Source organism: Triturus cristatus, chromosome 7, assembly GCF_964204655.1.
Source record: "Triturus cristatus chromosome 7, aTriCri1.1, whole genome shotgun sequence".
NCBI classification, from domain to species: Eukaryota; Metazoa; Chordata; class Amphibia; order Caudata; family Salamandridae; genus Triturus; species Triturus cristatus.
This window is the reverse complement of record NC_140590.1, coordinates 761,880,175-761,906,956: the sequence shown is the minus strand read 5'-3', so window position 1 is coordinate 761,906,956 and position 26,782 is coordinate 761,880,175. Positions and strand designations below refer to the sequence as shown.

General features: G+C 43.3%; 1 protein-coding gene across 15 annotated transcripts in view; it reads left to right on the top strand.

Moving 5' to 3' along the window:
- The window catches only part of LOC146810485 (uncharacterized), a 144,127-nt gene extending 117,558 nt beyond the window's left edge, over window positions 1-26,569 (top strand). For 13 of the 15 annotated variants that reach the window (XM_085617486.1, XM_085617492.1, XM_085617488.1 and 10 more), the window contains 4 exons: window positions 9,341-9,502; window positions 21,669-21,821; window positions 22,857-22,914; window positions 25,967-26,569. In XM_085617486.1, coding sequence (XP_085473612.1) covers window positions 9,341-9,502; window positions 21,669-21,821; window positions 22,857-22,912 — 371 coding nt within the window. In that variant the 3' untranslated portion in view covers window positions 22,913-22,914; window positions 25,967-26,569. The remainder of the gene's footprint in view (window positions 1-9,340; window positions 9,503-21,668; window positions 21,822-22,856; window positions 22,915-25,966) is intronic. The other 2 variants (XM_085617499.1, XM_085617495.1) reach the window with 1 other exon arrangement.
- The last annotated feature ends 213 nt before the right edge of the window (window positions 26,570-26,782 follow it).

Genomic DNA, 26,782 nt, shown 5'->3' with positions numbered 1-26,782 from the left:
CTTCCAGTTGTCTGGGAAGATGTCAGATCTGAAGGAGGCGTTGATGGTCAGTCCTAGTTCAGGTGCGATGGTGGCAGCGGCCCTGTGGAATATGTGCGGTGGGCAGGGGTCCGTTGGGGCTCCTGAGTGGGTTTTCTTCATGGTAGCGGGATTGTAAATTCTAATGATGGCTTTTCCTAAATGAGTATGCTCTTACTGGGAATGGGGTCACACGACTCTGCCGCAACCAATTTCTCTGTATTCATACCCCTTGTTAAAATGTGTATTGTAATCCTGAGAGTATTGTCCATATTGGTCTTTGGTGTATGTCTTGCTCCTCTTGTTTGAGGCTTCGTAGGTGGTTACGTGCTGGCTCTCCCATTCTCCGTCTGTTCGCTGACCCCCCCAACTGCTAACATCTAGTAGCAGGGTGCCAGTGAGGAAGTTTCCATGGACATGCTGATCTTGTGACTACCACCACCCCTTTCAGTCTGTGGAAAGGAGACATACATGTCCTCGGAGTGTAATTTTCATGACTATGTCTTCACTCATGGTCTAGCATTGGAAGGCCCCACCTATGGCTCAAGTAGTGTCGCTCACTCAGTGGCGCAGTTGTAGGCATAAAAAATGATGCCATACATTGTGAGCTTGTTACCAGTAAAACCCGCCCACCACCCCAAGTCACACGCTAGTCCATTGGGAAGCATAGGGTGTGCAGTCGGTCACTCTGACCTGGTATTATGATTGGCTATGGAGATCCGGACACTGCAGGTACCTCCACAGATAGAAGTCAATTGGGCAGCTCAGGGTATGCAGCCAGTCACTCTGACCTAGTATCACACATGGGTATGGCGATCCAGACATTGCAGGTACCTCCACAGATATATGTCTTATGTTATGCTTTATAAGACCAATCATGCACCAATCCTGCCTGATTGCTGCTTTACCCTGCACCCCTGTTAAATGAGAAAGTTACCGTTTGACTTTTCGACACATTTTTAGCAGTGTTGGTTTCTAGTGAATAATACTTGTATTTAGAGTGCAGAGTGTAGAAAATTCACTTTAACTGAAGGTAAATTGCTATTTATGATTTTATATGACGTTTGGTTCAACAAAGTTCAGTGTAAAATAAAATATATTTTTTAATTGTTTAGCTCTTCACTGATACATTTCAGGCATCAAGCCCTTCTTCGGGGAACACAACCTAACCACTTCTTTACATTTTTCATATCTGCAAGGAGTAAGCATCCAACAGTTGAGCAAATATATCAAAGTAGTGTACAGCTGTTTCTCACGCAGGTTAAGCGGTGCACTGACCTTAAGAGTTATACGGAGACATTTAGGTCCTCATTTATGGGGATTTGGCATAGGGCAGCGCAGCAAGTCACCTCTGACCGTGAACAGAGCGAAAGCCGAAACGCGGCAGAGGAGCCATTAAATCATATCTATTGGCATTTCTGGGTCATCTGAGATTTCTTCATTGGAAGTGAAGGAATGTGTGTGTGTGTATATATATATATATATCTATCTATCCTGCCATACTATCTTTAATAAAGCAATTCTAACAGCACGAAGTGGAGTCCGTGCCCCCGTTTCCTGTGAAGTAGCGAGGTGGGGATTCATTACCTGCGTGTGTGTGTGTGTGTGTGTGTATATATATATATCTAACAACGTAGATTCCGCTGGAGGCTTCACTCTTCTAAACTAACGGACACGGACCCAGATTGGTGCTGAAGGTATTTCTTTATTCAACCGTCGCCATTACGCGTTTCAGCTCCGTAGAGCCTTGCTCACATGACATGGTTGCTTAGTTATATATCTATCTATCTATGTATGTGTGTGTATATATTTATATATATGTGTGTGTGTTTATATATATTTATATATATGTGTGTGTGTATATAAATAAATATGTGTGTGTTTATATGTGTGTGTGTGTATATATATATAAATATATATATATATAAATAAATAAAAATATATATATATATATATATATATATATATATATATATATATATATATATATATATATATATATATATATATATATATATATATATATATATATATATATATATATATATATATATATATATATATATGTGTACAGACAAGTGTGTCTCTCTCGCACAGTACAGACTGAAGAGCGCCCTTTCCTGTGTGATTGCGAGTTTGCCCTTTCCCCCTGACAGGCATGTGTCTTTTCCAATCTTCATTCTTACACCCGCTGTAGAATCACCAGTTCTGCGTGGGCATCCTTTCAACTCCTTGACACCAGCCTCTAGGGAGAAATCATTAACTGGGTCATGGAACAGGTCAAAGATGAAAGCTCAAGTCCTCTCAGATTATTCATAAAAAAATCTATTACTTACAAAAAGCAAAGAATTACCATCGAGATAACCAGCACCCTATGAAATTAGGGTCAGTATTCACTCAATTTCTATATACAATTAAATTCTATAGATCTGTTCCCAAATACCTATAGAAGGTGCCTGAACCTTAGAACACCAAGGCTATATGAAAGGTGTTAAATAACTTTTTAGCTGAGCACCTCAGACTAGCACCCACAACATCCAAGGCTAGAACCCAAGAGAGGTGACATTTCTGGCACTCTACCGAGAGTTTACGCACCCTCCTCCCCCCTCCTCCACTTAGAATACTCTCTCACTGCAGTCCTGGCTTCAGTCCACGTGTTTCCATGGGAGCGGCGAGATGCTGGGTGACGTAGTATCTATGCTCAACCACCCCTGCTGCTCTCAGCGTTCATTCCAGGAGATCAGAGTCCTTCAAGAGCCAATGGGTGCCATCCCTAAAGCAATCCAGTGGCTTCCTGTGGTTGTCAGAGGAATGAAATACTTGGAAGCTTTAATGCATTTATTTATTCATAGGGGTGGTGTGGAAGACCGATAGAGGCTTAATCTAGGTCTCAGAACGAGATGGTTGGATGTCTGTTTGTCCCAAGTGTCTAGCAGTAACCTGATCCTTCGGTATGCTAGTGCGACAAATTTTCCAGCATCTTTTCAACCATTTGTCACCATATAGGATTGTAGTCCTCGTCTTACCTGGCAGACTTTGATATGCTTGTATACTTCATACCTCATAGGATCTTCATGGTTGAAGAGATGCTTGGAGTATTTTGGATAATGCGAGATGGCTCCACCCTAATGGAAGCAAGAAAATGGAGCATCAAGTCTATTGTTTATTGTTTGAAGGGCAATATAATGAAAGCAATGTTGTTCAACTAGTGGGAAGTATAGGGGAACAAAAGAACATCAACTTTTATATTGGGTTCCTTGAGAGGAGGGAGAAGTTTGATGGTTGACGATTAAGACAACAACAAATGCAATACACAAATAGACCTTGTGACGGTATGAACATATGTCCTGCAGGGTGGATCAGATTGGGGACAGGAAATGGATGAAGGAACGGAAGGGACAGGTCATTGTTAGTCTTGTAACCCGTCAAGTCAAAAAAAGTGATGCATAAGAAAGAGCGGTTGGAGGAGGAGAAAGTCATTGCGGTTAACAGTTCTTTGGGAAGTACCTTCCAGTGCATGCATCCTGAGAAATTTAAAGTGTGGAACTGGTGGAGGCCGTGGGAAGCAGAAGGGGATGGGTGGCCTAACTGGAGTTTAAGTTAGGGAGGTGGCAAGGAGTGCCTTTAAGACAAAAATTAATGTCCAGTCTAGGGCCCTTCTCTTGTCTTGTGGACAGCAAGTCAATGTGGTGTCATTATGGTGTGATATTTGTTCCTCAAAGGAGGTTAAGGCAGGTTCATAGTCTACCACTTTGTTCAGATGGGAAAAAGAGTACTTTTGGCGCACTTACCTCAAGGCTATTAAAGTAGTTGATTTTTCTCAAAACGAATTTTTGGGGTGATTAGGGAGTGGACTGTAGGTATTTTGAACAATTGGTGCCTGAAACATGGCTCCTGTGGCAGAGATAAATGATTTAAGTAGTGTAAGAGTTGATTAGCTCTTGAAGGATTCTGGCTGAGGTGGCGATATCAGGGAGTCTGTGAGGAAGGGAATAACAGTTGGAAAGGTAACCTGGATAGTGAAGGCCAGAAAGTACATGATTGCAGCTTTGGAACAGTTGAGCATAAGTGAGAGCAGAGCTATACAATGCCAGTCATCTGGTAGTATGACACACAAGAAAGAAAGTTAGAACGGGTGAATGGGAAGACAAAAAGTGGAGTATCATCCATACGCAGGTGATTTATGAATCTAAAAGATCACATAATGTCACAAGGAGAAACTTAGTAGTAAAAGGAAAAACAAAAGCAACAACAATACTAGTGCTTAATTTGAGCTGTTGGTTTCCAATGCTCGGCACTGGCATTTACTTGTCAAAATTGGCGCTTTTGACAGTCTGCCACAAGGTGGCGCTGTCTGTCTAATTTAGAGTTGGCTACAACAACAGGTAAATATTAATGCAATATACATTATAAATAAGGCTCCCTGTTTTCCGTTTTTACTGATTTTTACAGATAAATACAGACAGAAAACCATTTATTTTCTTGTCTGTATTTATTTTTAAATGTGGATAAAAACTGAAATTGGGTGTTTTTTGAGTGATTCTAAATACACTTTGCCATGACTGCCAAGCCAATGGCCGTGTGGATTGATAGGTAAGGGGGTTAAAAAAGAAAGTAATTTTAGAATAGAGGATTAAACAACAGTAGATTTGCACAAAGCTGATATTGAAATGCATATATTTTCCTGTGAGTGCATTGATTTATCTTCTGCAGGTGTTCATATCACTGACACCTGGCAGGCAATCAAGCAGGACTGCATATTTATTGGTTAAATAAATGTGGAAATATACCAGTTTCAGCTTTATTTTTCTCACAAAATCCATATTAAATATGGATAAATACAGATAAAATTGCCCAAAAAATAAAGATGGATAAATACAGACGTAAATGTCCAAAAATATAAATACCATAAAACCGGGAGCCCTAATTATAAATGACTATTGCCTCCCTCCCAAGCCATTCTTATAGCTCTGGGGGCCTGGAATAGTCCGAACTGTCAGACTTTTAGGCGTGTGATGGTTAGTAGTTGGGTTGTTACTATCATTGGCAGCATGGCAAGGGCAATGCGTGGTGCAAGCTGCAGTGGCCTCCTGACAAGAGTCCTGGCACTTACCTTTTTTTTTTTTTTTTACAAATTAAGCACAGACGAACCCCAACGTTGGGGTGGTAACCTGTTCGCAAAAGGGAAGGGGTCTCATTGTGAACGTACAAAAAAAGTTTGATTTAGAGGACCCAGGGGACCACTGCCTCCTCCTACACAAACAAAAAGTAAACTTTTGTTACAAATGTAGTCCCATTTTATCTAAGAAAAACGGGCTGCAGAAAAAAGAGTTTTCTTTATTAAAAAGCAATCACAAACATGGTGGGCACTGACTACAGAAGGCCACCATCCCTGTGGTAGCTGTGAATCTTAAAGTGGGTTGCAATTTGCGACCTACCCCATTGATATCTGTGAGATAAGTTGAATTGTGACCCACTATGCTTCGGAATTTTGTGAACCAACCTATTAGTACATAGTTGGGTCACAAAATACTGAACTGGTCGCTAAACTAGTGCTTTGCACATCTGGCACTTAGTCACTTAAAGAGAGACAAATCTGATCTGACCAAACAATGAGTCAATTCTGATTAGTGTCATATTGTATCATTGTTTACATCTGCATACCTCCTGGAGTTATTCCTGAAGACTTGCTATAACTACGCTTGAGAGTTAATTCAGTGCCTTTGTTATCCAGTTATTATTTAAATAGTATTGGGAGGATTCTAAACCCCAATATGCACCACGGATACTGCCCAGAAACCATCTACTGCTAGGACCCTAAGGAATCACATGCTCCTGCCTATTTATTCACTTATCCTGCAAACCGCAATATTGCCCAGAAAATACTTTATTTAGCGTGTTCTATCAAAAATACCTTGACATGATCAGAAAAAAGGTGGGCAGCTTATTGAGATAGGTAAACATCACCCCCTAGTCCCACCTTTAGATGCAGTACAGTAGACATGATGTAGGCATGGCTCTAAATCCCAACTTTACTACTGTGTAAACATTTTCTAAAATCTAGACGGAGCCCCCAATACAGGGTCATTTACATAGAGGTGGCAGTCTATAGGCTTCTCCAGTGGAAACACCCCCATCCCATTGGAGCACACTGGAATCAGAAGATGTGGGCTTTAGTCGAGCAAGGTAACTCTTGAGTTGAATGCTCGCTGATGACAAAGTTGATGCTCAGTAGGTCACTAGCTTGAATCACAATAAGACAGATTCAGCCTTACACCTTTCTATCCTTTTGAAGTCAGTAAATTGATTTCCATAAATTAGTATCTAGTACCATCAGGTATGTGCAGTGTTTACATTTGGTATTGTGTAGTATATCAAAAAGATTACAAATATTAGCATTTTGTCTTAATCGTGATCAGGATAGACCAGCATGGAATAATTGACCTTTCAAGACATCATTTTAGTGTATGTTCAATTTTTTTCTGACAGCATCTTTGGCCACACTCGTGTTTTATCACAATCCCCTTGACTGTCAATTAATTATACTAATGTAAAGATTATAGTTTCTCTGCTGTTTTCGGACTGTTTACCGTAGTAGTTCATATTTTTAATTATAAGCCTTTCTGAAGGTAAACGCTTTGTGTGCTGCTCAGTTTTGATCAGATTCATTTTTTAATGAAAGCCTTCGTGTTTGCATGCATCTCTGCAGCAGTCCATGCCCAGAAGTCTTACTTTAGAAGTCATCCCAGAGTCATTGGATGATCATCCAACTGCTGTAGAAGTCATTTTCCCATCATCAGGCTCCTGAAATCATCAGCAGAGTTTACAAACCTGTACCTGATGATTTGAGGATGACATGAAAATGAGTATTTGATGACTTCTCAGGACCTGATTGTTCCTGATGATTTGATGATGACTAGAAAATGAGCATCTGATTACTTCACAAACATTAAAAAAGATAAACGCATTCCTGAGGGTTAGGTAGCAGCCCATTAGCAACATGCAACTGTTGGTCCCAGAGAAAGAAACAATTTAAAATGAAAAGCAAACCTAAGGGTAGGCAGTAAAAGAGGGGTGGGCATAATTTGCGTAATTTGCTGTAGCATAATTATGCGAAATGACAGCAAAACTATGGGAGATTATGCATCATTTTGTAGTCATGGTATGTATATAGGTGTCTACAAATGTTAGCGGTTATTGGTGGCCACATCTTCGTACCTTTTTTCTTTTGGTAATGCGACACAGCATCAACAAAAAATGCTTTTTGACAATGCTGTACAGCATCAACAAAAGGTACCGGCAAAGCCACTGGTCCCAAAAGCAAGACCTACAGGCTTTACCAATGCTTGTTAAGTCAAGAACTGTGTTGCAATGTTTGGAAGGCTACCTTAATATTCATTTAAAGCGAAACTGTCTGTGGCTGCTTCTTCCTCTGAATGGAAGATGGATGTCTGAAGGATGCAGCTTCTTAGCTGTCTATCTCTTGACCCAAAATTCTAGTGAAGTCAGGGATTTAAAGTAGTGCTCTCATTAAGGTGAATATAGAATGAGGACTTTTTGGGAGGGTGATATAGGTTTAAAAAGTGGGTGACAGCCATTAAAGACTATGGAGGCATTTTATGTGTCAGGTGGGTGAATATAAGAGGGTGACTCCTGCCATATGCGGGTAAAAAATGGGTGCTGCCCATACGGTACCATAGTCTGGATGCGAAGTGCCCAAGCTCAGTACCCTCCCAAGGCTGCCAGTGAGTGGGCCAGAACCATTCCCTCACTCAGTGTTTTACCAATACTGACAGTGCCATGGTCGCAGTAGTGCATGCACCTGTTACTGACTTCCTAGCCTGCTGGGGTCCTGACAAACACTTACTCCTAAAACTGTAAATACTGAATGGCTGCAGGTTCCTGGACCACAGCAGTGTACTGTCCCAGCCAGGGCCTGGAGAGATACCCCGGGATGAGCTCCCAGACCGCAGTAGCATCTTTCCCCTAATCACTATTTATGGTTTAGCCCTCAACAGCCGCTATCCCCTCCCTCACACGATCACGAACAATTACATTTTTCATCAACCCACCATACTATCCATGTTAACGCTTGGGAGATAGATAGCATTTGAAAACACTCTAGAGGAGTTAATTGCCCTTTCTGCTGCACCCGAAGTCTTTGCTTGCAGGCACTCATTTGCATATGCATGCCTCAAAGAAAACCGGTCTTTTCTGCAAATGAAGGCCGCCTAACACTCCTCCTGCAAAGTTACTACGCACACCCGGTGGTCCCGGAAATTACATCACACGCCGTGCAAACGAGATGGCGCATTTTGGCTAGAACCCCGAAGATTTACAACCTTCGCTCTCGCCTTCCTGATTATCAGCGGCTCCTTGGTAAACAGCAACAGAGTGCTACTGTTTACCAGTGGGCTGCATGAAACTGACCCAGAGCAGTGCCATACATTGACAATCCAATGTATGCAGAATCTGCATGTCACAGTATTTACTGGGCATTGCCCACATTATTTCTCGGTATGTTTGACATGAGAGGGTTTGAACTCTGCACCACTCATAGGGCCAGACGTACAAAGCATTTGTTCCGTCGCATACAAAGAGTCTGAATGGTATGTACTAATGTTTTGGGGCCAGATTTGCACTTTACCACCAACTCCAAGTTGGTGGTAACATATTGACAAATGGAAAGGGGTCCCCTTTAAGAATTATTAGAAAAATATTTTTTAAAGCAAGCAGTGATCCCACGGACCGCTTCCTCGTCTTAAAAAATGAAATGGATAACGGACTGCATTGAAGAAAAAAAAGATTACTTTATTTAAAAGTTATCACAGGCATGGTGGTTTGCTGACCCAAGTAGGCCACCATCCCTGTGATGGCAGCAAATTCTAGTCGGACACAATTTGCAACCTACCTCATTAATATTCATGAGGTATGTCTATTTGCGACCTACTACGAATCACTTATTAGGAAACAAGGACAGAAATAACTTAAGTACATTATTAATAGCGATTAGCAAAAAATTGCTACATGATAATCGCTATTATTAATGGGTAGTACATCTGGCCCATAATTCCGGTCCCTGTTCATACAGGAGGTGTGCACAGGGGTCAGAATCTAATAGCCTGTGTACAAAATGATTCACAAGGGCTTTTTCTAGGCCAGGACGCCAGAGAAAGAAGGAGCTCCACTGTCTTGCTTGTTTGATGCACTTCCTTCTTTTGAACCTCAACTGAAATCTCTTTCCCAAAGCAATGAGTGTGAAGTCCTCTCTAGGGTGTGAGGTGGATCCTCATAGCCCTTAATTTCCGCTTCTTTTCTCTAGGAGCAGTTTTATTGACAACCCGAGAGGAAATACAAGCAGTCACCCACATGCATACAATGCGTGCAGCTCCACATGAAGTGCACACAGCCAAAGGTGAACTACACGAAGCAACAAACAAAGCACACAGTGCAACAGAAGAACCAAGTATGCATTTGGTGACAGGTGAGACTTCTTGCACATGATTCCAAAGCTCCTTGTTGTGATGGAGGTAGGTGTAAGAGTAAGGACAGTCATCACTGTGGTTAAAACAGATTGCAAACCATCTTCCTCTTCTGCTCTGAGCCTGATCTACAGAAGGATCTGATGTACAGTGATGATAAATCACTGAACATATAAGGGGTCATGACACTGGGTAGACTGACGAAACATGTCAAGAGGATGGTATTGTGTATTGCAGCATCTCCAAGCTGGTCCATACACAGATGAGTGGCTATGTCCCACTCTTACGGACAAGAGACCCAGCTCATGACAGAGACATATGTGAGCTTCTGTAAGGTGCTTTAATAATGAATACAATTAAGATGTTGTTCGTGTTTTAAACAGTTAAATTAATTTTCCAGACATGTTAAAACAGAGATGCTGTAGACCTTGTGATCCGGAGGCCCCTCGGGGTTCGCGAAGCCTACTCCGGAGTTCCCTAACTGCTTAGAAAATTATTTAATGTTAACAGATTATTACAGTGTATACAAATAAAAAAGGAAAATGTACAACTGAGAAAGTTAAAACACTCTGTAAATGGGAAGGAATTTGAAATTGGAAGCTAAAAATTAAGATACTATCCTCAGATTGATTCATGGGAGCAGTGCAAGTGCGTCAAACAGAATATAGAATGGACAATGAGTGGCCTCAATTGAATTTAAAAAAGATTCAAAATTCCAATTCAAATTTAGATTTTTTATATTTGTGAATTACATTTTTTTTCTTGTTCTTTTGTATTTGTGTTTGATGAATGCTTGCTTCTGTATTTTTTCTGCATTATTCTGCAGTACAAAGTATCTAAACTGCCTCAGCTGGGAACATCGGCTTCCAGTAAGACTCAATGGGGGCCCCCAGATTCTAATATTGATACACTGGGGGTCCCTGGCTTCCAGTAATGATTATGTGGGGGTCTACAGAAGTCAAAAGGCTAAGAACCTCTACTGTAGATCTCTGGAATGCTCTGGATGGATAGGGTGGAAAGCTGAGTACATATGAGTTACAGAGAACACGTAGGCCCTTATTACAAGCTGAGATTAAGTTCAGATCACAGTGCCAACAGGGTTTGCACAATGATCAGAATTCCAAGATGATCTCACACCTGTTTCCCCTGTGACATATTTCAGCAGGTCAAACATTTAAATATTTATCAGTGCAAAAGATTCAGAAAAAAGGCAAAACATGGGGAATTTGGTGCCAAAACTGACATAGGCAATAGGAGAACAAGGTCCATTCTAGATAGGATTCCAATCCAAACAAGTAGGAGTTTCAGAAATACCTGCAACTAAGAGGATAGCTGTAGACAAAAAATCAAAGAAGAACAAGGATTCAAGCATAGGCATAGTTAAATATCTTCACATGATTTACTTAGGATGCATTCAATAACTTTAAAATAAAGGTATAAAACAGCAGAAAATTAAGGGCTTGATTTTGACTTTGGCGGACGGGTTACTCCATCACAAACATGACGGATATCCTGTCCGCTGTATTACAAGTACCATAAGCTACAATGGACTTGTAAGAAGACGGAGGGATTTCGATCACATTTGTGACAAAGTGACCCGTGTGCCAAAGTCTAAATCAGGCCATTAATCTTAAATGCATTCTCACTGGATCCACTGGTCTTTGGCGGACGGGTTACTCCATCACAAACATGACGGATATCCTGTCCGCTGTATTACAAGTACCATAAGCTACAATGGACTTGTAAGAAGACGGAGGGATTTCTATCACATTTGTGACAAAGTGACCCGTGTGCCAAAGTCTAAATCAGGCCATTAATCTTAAATGCATTCTCACTGGATCCACTGGTCTTTCATTTCTGGTCATACTATATAGCAAAGTTTTAATTCTCCAAAATAGCAAACATTACATAAGGATTCAGCTTATTTGAAATTATTTCAGCCATATTATTGTCTTCTGCTGGACCAGATAAGTAACAGTTGGTAATTAAACTGCAACAACACACTTCAAAAACCTTAGCTCCTTCCACTTATGCCACTTGGCTCAATTCCAGGTGAATCAGTCTTGAGGCGTACTTTTCTTCAGTCTGGAAACAACTCTCAATAAATTTGCCTGACTCAGATTTAGTTGAGCATTGCAGATCCCACTAAAGGCAATCGAACTGTAGCACAAGACTGAAATATTTCCGCTTCAATCTCATTTAGGACAGAAATTGGAGAAACTGCTTCATAGGAAATGTAATATTTATATATTCCACCCATGGTTCTCAGGCATTTTTGCTTTACATTTTCAATGTGCAGCTTCCACTATAAGTTAGGGCCAAACATCAAACCAAAGTATTTATGTGGCAATGTCCATTCAGTAAATCTCACTGTGGTGGACCATCAGTAGGCAGACAGTGTGGTGGAGGACTTTACGACTGCCATCCTGCCTTCAGTGCACTTACCACATTTTGAGTTGTCTGCCAGCCCTGTGGACAACTCGATACATTGACAGGAATCACCATCATGGAGGTTTCTGTCAATTTAGGATAAATTGCCAGGAGTTATCTCCCATTGAGTTGGGGGTCATTTATCTTTTTTTATTGTTCCTCACTGCCAGGATGTACCTGGCAGGGATGTACAGTAGAAAAAAGCCATTCGATCGCATGCTCTCAATGGGACTGATGGTCGGATGGCTTTCTTCCTACAGTTCCTTCTACCTCAGGCTGGCAGAGGAAGGTTTACGCCAAAGGAGTACATTTTACTCTGTGAGTGTGAACCTGGTGGTCCACCAACTCTAAATCGGAAAGGTGGACCGACATTTTGGATACTCTGTTGCCATTGTGAGGGAGCATCCTGTCTGCCAAATTCCAAATAGCCCCCCAAGTATTTTAAGTAGTCTAGATTTTTCCAATGTTGGGTACCTCCAGAAAACTCCCTCTTTTTATGCGTACCCTGCCAATTATCCTTGTCCTTGTTCATTACCAGAATGCAATCTTCCAAATCTTTGGCTCCTGCAAGAAGGCCTTGAACATAAACAGATACTCCAGGCACATCCAACTCTTGAAAACCAACTAACTGAATAGGCTTTGCAAATGAGACAACCAGAAGAACTTCGGAATCACCCCCATTTCATGACAGCCTCAACATGCTCCAATTCTCAGCAGATTCAAGATTCACAACACCTTTTTTAACTTTAGCATTTTTAAATGGGCCTAAATAAGTAGACTTACCCTTTTTAACAAACGCAGGCTATTTGACATTAACACTTAGACCCACACTCCAATTTCTTTCCTTCACACAATGTTTGGCAACATGCCTCTTCTTGTACTTCACCTGGTGGTTTCCTACCTGTTAAGCAACATTTTGAACATTCACACATTGTCAGAGCCACAAGAGATTGAGGATAGAGCTAGCATTTCAGCCCTTAAGACACACAAAAGAAACATCCCAGTCACACTATTGTGGGTACAACGGTGGGCCCACAGCTTTTTTTTTAGAACCTCCTTCAGTACGACCTTACGCTGCATTTTTGCCTTAATCAATTTGTTCATGCTATAAACTAAACAGTTTACTTGTGGTGCATACAGTGCTGTTGTGAAATGATTAATGCACAAATCCTTTAATAATACCTACATCTCCTGTGATACCAGTTGGACACCATTGTCTGTAATTAAAGTTTTAGGAATGCCCTCATAAGCAAACACATCCTTAGGAAATTCTAAAACACTCTTAGTGGTAACAACACTCACAGTTTGCTATCAATCCATTTCCAAGTGTAGTACACAACAATCAAAATAAATCTTTCTGCCACTTGTAGAAATCTAAAGGTCCCATAATGTTAAAACCCATTTTTGCCTAAGGCTCTTTTGGAACTTCAACTGATGAGATTACCTTGGACTTATCATTGTGAGCACATTGAATGCAATCTCGAATCAACTCTTCAACTTGTCTACACATTTTGGCCACCAGTATCTTCAAGGCCTAAAAAAGACCTGACCCACCTTTATCCAAAGGAGCTGGCACATGCACCACTGATTTAAACTTTGGGTGAATCCCTTCTCCTAAAATTGTGTATCTCAGATAGAACAAGGCTCCCACCCTAAACTTGCATTTCTCTCTTTTCAGGGTGAGTCCTCTCTCACACAACCTACATAATACCTTCCGTAAAGTCTCATCATTGTTTTCCCTTTCACATTCATGCACCAGGTTGTCACCCTGGAAAAACATGACATTATTAAGCCCCTTCAAAACTTTATCTATGACTCTCTGGAAAGAGCGCCTGCAGATGAAAATCCAAAAAGCATGCAAATAAACCTGAAAGCACCATGGGGAGTGGCAAATGAGGTCAAAGACCAAGAGCCTATATGGATCACTATTGATGGTAGGCCACTCAGAAATTCATCACACTAACGACTATCTGAACCTGAAAGGACAACGCTTCCAAAATATTTGGCAAGGGTTGGATATCTACACAAATATTCTCGATGAGATAGCGAAGATCAACACACATTCTTATCTTTGTGCCCCATCTTTGGCCACTTAAAAAACTGGCACCAGATACTTAGAGACTATCTCTTCACTGGCACCTGGCTCCAACAGCTTTGCTAGCTTCCCATGCAAAGGTTCCATGATTAGGTAAAGTACTCGCCTAACTCTGTGTACAACAGGTTTGGCACCATTTTAAAAAATATTTCTGCATGACAAATTCTTACGTAATTCAAGTTACCCTTTAAAATTTCACTAAACTACTATACATTGTTATGGCCATCACACACTGTTTACCAGCAAAACTTGATCCGTGGAATTAGGGTTCATCGTGATACCTAAGTCTATATGGTGTCTCCACCCAAACGTTTGTTACCTCTTCTGGCCACATATACCTTCCCTACTGTTATGATCGTCATAATACAGAAATCCACTACCTCAATCAATCAATCAATCAAGGATTTGTTAAGCGCAGCTACTTACCCGGAAGTGTCTCAATGCACTGCTTGGAGGGAGCGGCGCAGCTCCTTGGCAATCACTGAGTATCGTCGAAGGCCAAGTGGGTCCAGAGGTCTTCCATGGCCCACCAGGGTTCGTACAGTTGCCGGAAGCTCATGGTGATTCATAGAAAAGCCAGGTCTTGAGGTCCTTCAGGAACTTGGAGAGAGTTGGTGTCTGGCAGAGGTGGAGAGGGATGGTGTTCCATGCCCTGGCCGCGAGGAGGGGGAAGGAGCAGCCTCCTCTTCTGGTTTTCTTGATGCGTAGCATCGTGGCGAGGAAAAGCTGGGCTAAGTGAGGGATCTTTGGGGTACGTGGAAGGAGAGGCAGTGGTTCATGTAGGTGGGGCCGGTGTTGTGGAGGGCTTTGTGGGCATGGGTGAGAAGCTTGAAAGTGATTCTCTTCTCAACGGGGAGCCAGTGTAGTGCCCACAGGTGTTGGGAGATGTGGCAGTGGCGCGGTAGGTTAAGGACTAGTCTGGCGGAGGCGTTCTGGATGTTCTGGAGTTTGCGGGTTAGGTTCTTGTTGATCCCGGCATAGAGTGCATAGCCGTAGTCCAGTCTGCTGCTGATGAGGGCGTGGATGACGGTTTTCCTGTGTTAGAGGGGGATCCAGTTGAAAGTTTTACGTGGGAGACAGAGGGTGTGAAAACAGGAAGAGGTGACGGCATTGATCTTGCGGTCCATTTTGAGTTCAGAGTCCAGGATGATTCCAAGGTTGCATGCGTGGTTTGTGGGTGGGTTCCCGGGGGCAGGGGGGCACCAGATGTCGTTCCAGGCATCGGGATGTGGGCCTATGATGAGTACTTCAGTTTTGTCTGTATTCAGTTGTAGGCAGCTGTTCTTCATTCACCTGGTGACTGCTTCCATTCCTTCTTGAAAGTTGTGCTTTGAGATGTTGGGTTCGTTGGATAGGGGGAGGATGAGTTGTGTGTTGTCTGCGTATGATACGATGTTGAGTCTGTGTGATCTGACAATGGAAGCGAGAGGGGCCATGTAGACATTGAACAGAGTGGGGCTGATGGAGGATCCTTGGGGGACTCCGCAGGTGGTTGGTGTGGGCTCCGAGAGGAAAGGAGGGAGTCTGACCCGCTGCGTTCTGCCGGAGAGGAATGAGCGAATCCAGTCGAGGGCTTTGTTCTGGATTCCTGCATCATGGAGTCTGCGGGCTAGGGTGCGGCGTGAGACTGTGTCAAAGACCGCAGAGAGGTCCAGGAGGATGTGGGCCACAGTCTCTCCTCTGTCGAGGAGGGAGTGGATGTTGTCTGACGCAGCGATGATGGCGGTCTCTGTGCTGTGGTTCTTCCTGAAGCCTGAAGGAGTTGAGGATGTTGTTCTCGTCGATGAAGGAGGTGAGTTGGCTGTTGACAGCTTTTTCAGTGACTTTCACCGGATACAGGAGTAAGGAGATCGGTTTGAAGTTCTAGTGGTCGAGGGTTTATTTAGGAGAGGGTTGATCTCGGCGTGTTTCCAGTCATCGGAGAAGAAGGCGGTCTCGAAGAAGCAGTTGATGATTCTTTGTACTCAGGGGTGATGATGTCTGCGGCTCTGTGGTAGTTGTGCTGGAGGCAGGGGTCCGTGGGGGCCCCGGAGTGGGTGGTCTTCATAGTCTTTAGGGTGTCTTCAATGCTGAGGGCGGTCCAGCTGTCCAGGGTCGGCTGTGTGGTGGAGAAGCGATGGGTGTGGGTTCCTCGTGTAGGTTGTTATTGTCGAAGTTTTCATAGATGGTCTTAATTTTATGATGGAAGAAGGAGCTGAGTTTGTCGCAGAGGTCCTGGGAGGATGGGATGTCAGTGGACTCGCTGTTGAGTTGGGAGAACTCTTTGATGATGTCGAAGAGTTCTTTGCTGTTGTGTGCATGGGTGGAGATTCTGTCTAGGAATGCTTTCTTCCTTGAGTGTGTGATGGGTGTGTGGTGGGCAGTGGTGGCTATTTTGTAGTTGTCGAGGTTCGCTGGGGTTTTGGATTTCCTCCATAGATTTTCGACACGTCTGCAGGTTCGTCTGGATTCCCGGAGTTCGGTGAAGAACCAGCTGGCGTTCTTGGCATGAGGGTTGGAGGATTTCTTGAGGGGGGCGACGTTGTTGACGCAGTCGGTGATCCATTTGTGTAGGGTACAGGCAGCGGTGGTCGGGTCGTCGTCTAAGGTGGTGGGAAAGTAGCCGCTGTGGGAGCGGAGCCGCTGAGGGAGGCGGCGAGCTGGTCGTTGGAGATCTTGTTTCAATTTCCTGCGTTGGAGCTGGGGTGGGCGTCTGCGGGAGATGTTTACCTTGTAGGTGAAGTGGACGCAGCAGTGGTCCGTCCATGGGAGTTCGGAGGTGTGGCTAAAGGAGATGGGGTTTCCTGCTGTGAAGATAGGGTCAATGGTGTGTCCTACTGAGTGCGTTGGTCCTGGTACCATCTGATTGAGTCCGATGATGTGAAGGTTTTCCAGGAGGGAGATGGAGTTGGGGTCTTGGTGGTTGTCGAGGTGGAAGTTGAGGTCTACCAGCATAATCTTCCAGCACCGTTACTTCCTTGTCTCCAATCATTGCCAAACACTCTGGCATACAAGCAGATCCACCATGCCATCTACTTGATTCACATCTTTTTGTTGTTCAATCTATAAGACATTCCCATGTAACTCACTCTTTAACACCCCAACATATTATACTTTAGAACTTTTGCAAACTCTTGCAAAGTGGCCACATTTGCCATATATTCTTCAAACAGCATTACAAGCATAGCAGATCAAATTGTTAGATGGGTGTAATAGACTGCTGCACCTGTAACACTTATTTTTCTGTATCTTTGTGAAATTCTATTTTATATTCACCACTCCTGTTCTCTGAACCACTAACTTTTCCTCATCAGACATAACTTTGTGTTCAATCACTTTCTCCACCACACTTGACAAACCAGTCTTCATTTCCTTAATCCATTCAGAGGTGTGCTGCCACCAGTCCATAATGTTCACCACCTTCTTAAGAGACAGATTCCTAAAAAGTAACATGTCATGCACTCTAGAGTTGTCGGTACAACAACCAAGGAGTCAGATAGATCACCAAACTCATGCGTACATGCAAAACTTCCCAAACACACTACATAATTCCTAACTCTTTCCTCTTTGTTTTGTTCTCGAGTAAAAATATTATGGCGATCTAAGACAACATTAATAAGGGGATTAAAATGCTCCTCTAGCATTCTGACTGGCATTTCATACACATTCATTTTCGCCATTCCCCACAGTGAGTTGATATAGACTTGTAAAAAAAATGTGTCCTTCAATGTCTAAATTATGTAGGAGGACTCCTTGTTTCCTAGCCGCAGAAGAGTTTTCTCCTCCAATCACTTAAAGATAAGAGTCAAATAATTTCTTCCATTATTTCCCTTGGAAGGAGGGTTCACCAGCATCTGATATACAGTTTGAAGGCTTAGGCATGCTGTTGGCTGCCATAGTCAATTGGTAAGGACATAATAAGTTAAAACTAACTAAAATAGCAAACCATCACAAATAATTGTCACAACAAGCCAAATCAATAACATTAATCACCTAGGGTAATTCTTCCTACAATTGTCACTAAACGTGAATCCAAATGATGAGGTTCAGGGGATAAAGATTGTTTGTATGCAATAATGCCCTTTGTCCTTACAGATGCAGGAGGAAAATTGCAGTTTCAGTTCTCAGGAAGCATCTGACTCACAACCATCTGCTCCCAAAAAGATATGCTGCAATGCAAAATATGTCTTAGGGAGAGGTAGAGATAGCAACAACCTTACTGTGCTTACCCCTGAAAGTTGCTGAAGATAACAATCAATCAATTAATAAATCAGTATTTGTATAGCACGTCTAATCACCCCAGGGGGTATCCAGGCGATGTGCTGCAGGTATCAGTAGAAGAGCCAGGTCTTGAGTCCCTTCCTGAATTGGGCCGGTGAGGGTGTAGTGAGGAGGTGGAGGGGGAGGGTGTTCCAGGCTTTGGCAGCAAGGTGGGAGAAGGAGCGTCCTCCGTAGCGGCTGAGGTGGATAAGTTGTGTCTGAGCGAGGGTGAGGTGTGTGAAGCAGAGGATTCTGGTAGGTTGGTGGAGGATCAGGTGGTAGTTCATTTAGGCTGGTCCTTGGTTGTGGAGGGCTTTGTAAATAAACAACAAATGTTGGGTCAAGTTGCTTAGATCCAAGCTGTGTAAAACGCAGCCAGTACAATTTCCTTTAATATCTCTTCACAGTGTCTCTGTTCACAGTATTGCTGGGGCTCAAAATTGGCAAGTGAACACGCTGTAAGAGAGTACAAGCCTACAGAATTCCTGTATCTTGTAGGCATCAATCAATGCACAGCTCGATACTTCCTGATGATAACATTGTCGGTTGGTATTTCCTGATGGAGTTACAGGAACCACTCACCTCATGGTCTCCTTCCTCCAGTGACCAATCATTTCTGCCCTCACATGTAATGCTGAAGGGCAAGTCAAAACAGTAGCACGTGGATACTGTGATGCCGATTGAAAATTCACTTGCTGGATTCTATGCATTTCCTCTTCAACCGTTGGAGGTAAGCGTAGCACAAGATATGTAACGCACTACCAACATAGAAACAAAAAAAACCTAGGTTTACAATGCCATGAACTTCAGATGGCAATCAGAGTAGATCAACCATATATTCCAACTCTTGGGAGAGGTTGATGGCTGCTGAACCTGCTTCTCCTAAAGTGTTTGTTACCAAAAATGTATTGTAACTAGTAACCTAGGAACAAATCAGGGCAAATTGGTTCTATGGTTTGTTGGTTTAATAAGATACAGCCACAATAATATTTGCAACAGGCAAGCACATGTTAAAAGGATTTCCTTGAGAGACCTTTGTAATGCAGCTACTTGGACACCCTGCCAATCAATCAATACAATGTTTTAGAGCGTGCTACTCACCCGTGAGGGTCTCAAGGCGCTGAAGAAGGGGGTGTCGCAGCTCATAAGTTCATGTTGCATTACCAGTTACAGGTGCGAGGAGGGTTTCCAGCAGATTTTGCTTTTCATGTGTTATATTCTGTTAATTAAAAATGTGTGTTTTTTCCTTCATTAAATTTTGCACTTGGTGCTGCGTGATATTTGGTCTGCTGGAATTAATTTACGCAGTATCAGTGGTTCCTAGCCATAGCATTCGTGTTTACTTACTTTCTAAGAACTGGGACGAGGAAGACAGGCGAGTAGTTAATGAACTGGGTGTTTTCGATGATCTTCATTATTCCAAGTCTTCTTGTCACAGTTCTTAATTCCCATCTTTTCACTTCAAATTTTGGGTGTCCATAGGGCTTCTGGGGGGGTTGATCTATAAGGAGGTGTTGTTGGCTGCTTCCACCTTTTAGGCTCTGTTTCAGGGTTGTGGCTTAAATTATTCACAGCGTTGCTGTTGCATTTCTTGTATTTGTTGTAAATTTTCTGTTAGGGTAGGTAAAATCTATTAGACAAGACAGAGCTCCCTCTGTCAGGACTATGACAAAGAAGACTAGGCTAAGACTCTCAATAAGGAATCTTATCAGTAGATAATACGGTCACTTATCAGGAACAAGGTAGAGGAGCTGCATTGGCAGGTGAGGAAAACAGGAATCGAAATAAAAGAAAATCAAAATACTGCATGGCTAGAAGGTCAAATGGATTTATGGAGGAAGGGGTTTGAATACAGGATATCAAGCAATCTCTGAATTTAGAGTAAAATCTTAACTGACTGCTATATATAGCTGGAACAGGATTCGCAAAACATTTACTTAAACAATTTAGTTCATGAGTCCTCAAGAAGGCTTAAGAAGCTTTCATAGCACACACAGTCTTGGTGTGACTGGGTGGCAGGGAGTGCCGCTAAAAGCATTTAAGCTAGGTGGTCTCGACCCCAGGTCAAGAAGTGCAGGATCCTTGCCACATTTTCCGAATATCCTCATATGATGGATTCATGTAAAATACATTTACTTGGATCTTATTTACATGGTCAGTAGTTACCGGTAAAACGGCACAGCATGAATCCAGCCCTCTTGGACCTGCATTGGGCATACGTCATTTAAGCCTTCCTAAAGCAGGAGGACTCTGACAATGTGATTTTAATCAGCTGTCAGGAACTGAGGTTGTCTACAGTGACCAGACTGCGAGACGAGAAACCAGGTTCTAATCCTGGCTTTGGCCCAACATCCTGAGATGCTGGGTGTGCAAATCAATTACTCTTCCTGCACCTGAAATAAATGTGTACCATGACCTGGTTTTCATGTAAAGTTCTAATGCCCCCGAGTCATATTCGTGCAGTATTAAAAGAAGAAAGGATTGATGGATGAAAACCAGGAGTGGAGCAGGAAATATATCTTCTCAAATTGCGTTGAAATTATTTCATAAATTTGCCAGAGTGAAGGCTTAGACTCTGGGCCTTTTTACGAGTACAGCGGTCCTGGGAACGCCATGTTTGCGGTCCCACTGCCATCACCCTGGTGGTCCGACCGCCGTATTATGTGTGCAGTGGTGAGACTGCCACAAGACTGCAGCCTCCGCTGGGATCAAGGATCCCGCTGCAGTGGCGGTCTCCAAATGGCCTGCATATGCTGGCAGTGACAATGCCAGCACCGCCAAACATTTTACAACCTGCATATCCACCACCCTTTTTATGGTTGGGGCTCACCATGAAAAAGGTGGCAGACATGCAGGTAAGTGGGCCTCAACAGAGTGCCCAGCCGAATCTGGCACTGGGGGTGCCTGTGGGGGGCAGGTTTTCCTGCATAGTGTGGCATGCATGGCATGGTGCATGCCACACTATTCACGAATATGCTGCAGGCACTCTCACAGTGGCAGTTTGCTGTTTGGGCTCTCCTATGAGCCTAACACATCAGCTCCTGTGAGACCGCCCCCACCGCCGCACTGCCTGCCCACCCTGGATTAAAGTCAGAATCCAGCAGGTAGGCTCACCACAGGCTTGGCGGTCTTCCTGGGACCGCTGAAGTGGTGGTTCCATTGGAAGACCACTCGTAATAAGGCCCTCTGTCTTTTCTGAATCACAGTTTTCAGTTGTTCTACACCAAGAGACTTCCTTGAACCAAACCACATCCCAGAATCCACTGCAGCAAATGAAGCTCTGGGACTGGAAACAAGATGTCACTTTGAATCATTTAGTAATCCTCACTGATCCTTATTGATTGTTTTGTTGTTTCCATCACTTCTGGAACCTTGACTATGCATTCTGTGTCCCCTATATGCAGCTGCAAGACCCATTCGACGTTCCAACCTCCTTATCGAAAGGCTCATTACACCTGTGGATCCACAAGTTCTGCACACCACCTACATCCTCCTTGGTGTGTGCGCCCCTGGAATAGTTCTGCTGTTCATCATTCTTGTAGTTGTGGCAAGTCAAAGTAAGTGAGGAGGGGGAGTTGGGGGTTGAGCAATGACTGACTGGGGGAATAGGGATAACCTCACCCTCCCTGGTATATGGTGACCACATCACACTGAGTCACGAGTCACTGTTACCAGACGTGGGCTTTTCACCTACATGCAATTGCAAGTCTTAGTAAATTCAGTGATAAACTAAGACAAGAACACCCAGAATGCATTGTCGTCACATAAAAAACCATGGCTGATATCAATGTCCATGATGACAAGGAGGGTGGTAACCGGTCTCGCTGTGGGTCGAGTGGGTATTGAGTTTGCAGTAGATCTGAGGGATAATTACGTGCGCTGTGGATCTGAGGGATAACTCAGTGCGCTGTGGATCTGAGGGATAATTACGTGCGCTGTGGATCTGAGGGATAACTCAGTGTGCTGTGGATGAGAGGGAGGATCCCGCTTGCTGCAGATGTGTCTGAGGAACCACAGCATTGGCAGGTTTCCCAGGGGCATGTGTGACTTATTGCTCTACTCATTTTCTTCTTTGCAGTCAGGGACTTGTAGTCTTATTTACTTCATTATAAAGCCAGGACCATAAGCTCCAGAATGTAAAGAAAAACCTGGATTTGAAAAATGAGTCACTGATTGAACTGAGACCCTTAGCAGCAATGGACTCAGTGTGCTGTAGAATTGAGACGCGAATTAGGGGGGAGCATGGAGGGCTTTTAGGGGGCTCCAAACCTAAGGGAATACTCAGGATTCTGTCCTTGAGGGGAGTAGTCAAAGTCCTATGAAACTGAGGGAGTACCCAGGGTGATGCGGAGCTGCGAGAGTATTGAGCAAGGCTGTGGTCAGTGGGTCAGAGCGAGGATTTAGGCTGCTAAATCCTCCTAACTTACAGTGCAGTGGATTTGATGGATGGCTCACTATGCTACTGATCAGAGGAGAATTGGGGTGCTGTGACATCTCTCTGTTTGATCCCGTATTATATCTCTCTCCTTGCCATCCTCTCCCTTCTCACTTTATGTTCCCATCTCTTGTCTTCATTCTCCTTGTCCCTGCAGGAAAAAGAAAAGACAGACTCCGGATCAAGAATTCTGAGAAGACTATACAAACATAAATGTGAGTGTTTACATTTCACTGATCTGCCTAGGGGGTTAACAAGTCTTTCTGACCTCCCATTAAAGAAATGTGCCATACATGTTGTCTGTTGTGTTCCTTAGGGCTGCATCTTTCCCTTAAGGCACATCCCTTGAGTGAGCCTGAGACTGCTTTTGCCTCGCTGACCTGAGAGTCAAGTAAAAAGAAAATGTTGGCCTTATAACTTGTGAAAAACGTGCATCCTTCAGAGCTAATAACCCTCTTTCTTTCAATTATTAACACTATGCCCTAACACATTTTACACTAGTTGTGGACGAATTACTGCACTCGATCTGGATGGATACTGCATGGTAAAATATGCTTGAACCCAGGCCTTGCAGAATCAGTAGGTATCACACATGAGACATTTCTACAAATTTATTGCATGCGTGATATTTGACCACGTGTATTTATTGCTTGCAAAATTTACTGGATAAACAAAGTCCCCCACCGCATAGAATATGTAGAAATGTGTGGTTACAGTCACACTGAGCTCCTGCAGTTCAGCAGAACGCCCACTTTTTACCCTGTGCAACACATATTGCACCCAAAGTATCTGTATACCCACCTCCACATCCCGAACAAGCAAGAACATGGCCATTTAATGTATTGTACTATGTAAACAAAGAGCCAGTCTGGCTCAATTGAGATCCTTCTTCACCTTCCAAAATCAACAGTCTGGAACCACCCAGCCTCTAAGCTAATATAAGCACCTCTTACGTGATGAGGAAATCCTCACAGCTTTGAAAAAGCTCCAGGCCTGGGTGCCAATAAGGGGCAAAACACAGTTTGGCTGTCAGTTCGCCAGTATTCCCTCAACGTATTCAGTGTGAACACAATACAAGAAAACAAAATTAAATTAAAATGTATCACACAAGTCTGTCAAATTTACGATGTCCACTATTTGATAACAGAGTACGATGAATTAGCACTGTTGCTGCTGTGAATTCAGGAGTTTGCGTTTCATTCATCTATAAAGCCTATATGGATTTTCACCCTTCTCCACCATATGTGTGAGGCTCATATGCCCACTGACCCGGTATTGGACTGCTTGGCAAAGCTCTTTGAGAGACACCAGAGGACGTTGTTCCATCCACCTTCTCCACCTCCACCCTCCTCACAAGCCTCCCAACAAATTGCATGGAGTATTGCAGCACAATGTCCTCTGCATGTTGAGCCCTCTGCTCCCTCGAATGATGGTCAGGCGTGTGCCATGCTGCAGTGGCAATGCTTTAAGTTGTGTCTTCTAGGCAGGTTTGTTTCCCACACATAAAGCTTGCCAAGTGACGTGGGTGTTGGGTTACAGTTTGCACAATAAAAAGTTCAGGAATATGAATTATGAGCAATGTACCTTTTTAATGTAAACTGTTATATCTTCCTGATCAGATGTCATTCGGACCCTGGTGCCAATGATATTACCATTCTGTGGCACTTCAACATGTCCAACTCCTGCATCATGGTCTTCATCACTGGTGTCTCCCAACTTCTACTCCTGTTCTGGCATTTCCAGGCACAGCTGTTTTGTTGAGCATACAACAGACAGCCACAATGAGGCAAACCTTATATGGCTGGTGGGCCAAGGTGCCACCAGTGCAGTACAGACTTCAGAAACTCCTTTATAACCGTCTGTCTGAAGTACGCTCTGTGTCCATTTGTGTGCCCTGTTATGTGATCCATGTTCTTGCAGTGGGTTTTTTAATCTTGGTTTAAAGGGGTATTCTGCATTGTCTACAGAGGATGTACAGATGAGTGCAAGTGTGATTTATTTATTTGTTGGGAGGCTTGGTATAGCAAAAACTAGCGTAAAGTGGTTCAACACCGCTTCACGAAGAGTCAGGGTAGCTATATGCATACAGATGGTTTGCTTTTTGATTAAGAATCTGTTGGGGTATACTGAATCTCAACAGTTCAGTTAATTTACAATTTAAAGGGAGTATCCATATACTAATGTACAGTTACTAGTTATTTTAACCTGCTAAAACCAATTGTTAGCAGCCACATTAGCAGGGTGATTGATATGCAGCTGCACTTCATATATCCGTGGCTCGTGTACACATTTCTGTGCATGTCCTCTTGGACATTGAGTGTGATTCTTCCCTGGATGCCTGCATTGCTCTTGGAAAGTCAACTCACAGTGGGTGATGGATATGTGTCTTGACTACAACACTCATACTGCACTGTGTCAGTACACTCAGTGGCTGTGTGTAGAGTGACCATGATGAAGAGTCTGCTGGCCACTGTACTCGTGCTGCATGGTGAATGTGCCCCTTCCACATTGTGCACATTACATCATTCCATTTGAGGCATATGTGAACAGGAAAGGTGGTGGGGAAAAGTGTGGTACATATTAGCAAGGAGCTGAGAACATTTTTAAATTCTATACGTAAGTGAGAGGTGGGAAAGAGAAGCCTCGTGCTGATGTGTCCTGTGACTCTGGTAGTAGATGGGTTCCTTAGCAATGGCGGGTCAGCTTTTTCAAGAGACGGTTTGAGTTGCTCTCTGTAGTGCAGAAGTGAAGATGTTGCCACAGATCCTGGAGCATAGCTTGAGATGTCTACACTTCTAATAGTTTGATTATTGATTTGTGGTAGGCAGCCTAGCTTTGGATGTGGTTAGGTTTCTGCATGCAGATTCTTTTTTCATTATTCAAGCGACTTAAAGATGATCATGAGACCCAACTCCATTTTAAGTAGGTTGAGGCTCCAGGTTCTGTATTTTTGCAGAATCATCACCATGTCTGCCTTTGACGCAGATGTTGTCTGTCCTTATCTGTCCAAGTACCTGTGACATTGTAAAGTTACTCAGATATAGACATCAACAAGACACTTGATGCAACATCTGTCTGGAACAAGTGCCTTGTTACCTCAATTTCAAGGTCAAACAAGAACAACAGCCAAAACAGTATGGTCTGAATTGTTGTTTTTTTACCTTATTTAAAAGAATGCGTCTTAGACGTTAGTTGATGACTAGTGCCAACAGAACTCTCATGTGCCTGTCCTATTGTGGCCTTTGTAACCCTCTTTCTGTTTTGCAGCTGAAGTCCTGCCAGATCCTGTGAGTGACCCGGGCCATGACCCCCAGGAACCACTGGATCTCACGTTTAACTCCAAAGCACCAGTCCAAGTCCTGGCATTGTGCCTTCGTGGTTTGACAGGATGACTGCGATCATACTTTAACAAGTCCTGCATTAACAAGTGGGCACCACCGCCCACCTTTCCGCATTCGCTAGCAGCAGCTATATGTATGACTCATGCGCAGTGATGCCGCTCTCTCTATCGCTGTGCACCCTACAGACCACAAGACCTACATCTGAAACCAAGAGAGATTTCCTGATATAGCGGCAGAGGCTCTGGCGTGCCATTTAAGGAAGCCTTTCATGTGACTCGCTCAACCACAGCCCTGCAGGTCTTTAAGAGCCATGTGAGAAATTGATAGCTCCCTCACCACGCAAGCCCGCGCCTGACCTGCAACTAGTTTGTGACTAAATGAGGCTTCGGCAGTCTGAATAGCTGTGAAATGCAATAGATACCCTATTGTCAGAGCAGTCAGTAAGGTGTGTGAATGCATAGCTCGAATATTGTTTGGGATCCATTATTGCACAAAATAAAGTGGTATAACAATTTATAATTCACAGGTACTTTGAAACATGCAAATATTTAACGGGTCATGGTTCCCCGTGAAATATAGGTTTTCTGCACTTAAACATTCTAATCCGTGCCCATGATTTGCTGCATCCTGCACAGAACAGCTTCCACCACCTCTCCCTTCTATAGATAAAATGTTTTTTAAGCAAATGTAGCTGATCCAAAAACAAAGGGTAACGTAATACAGTTCTACATACCAATCTACA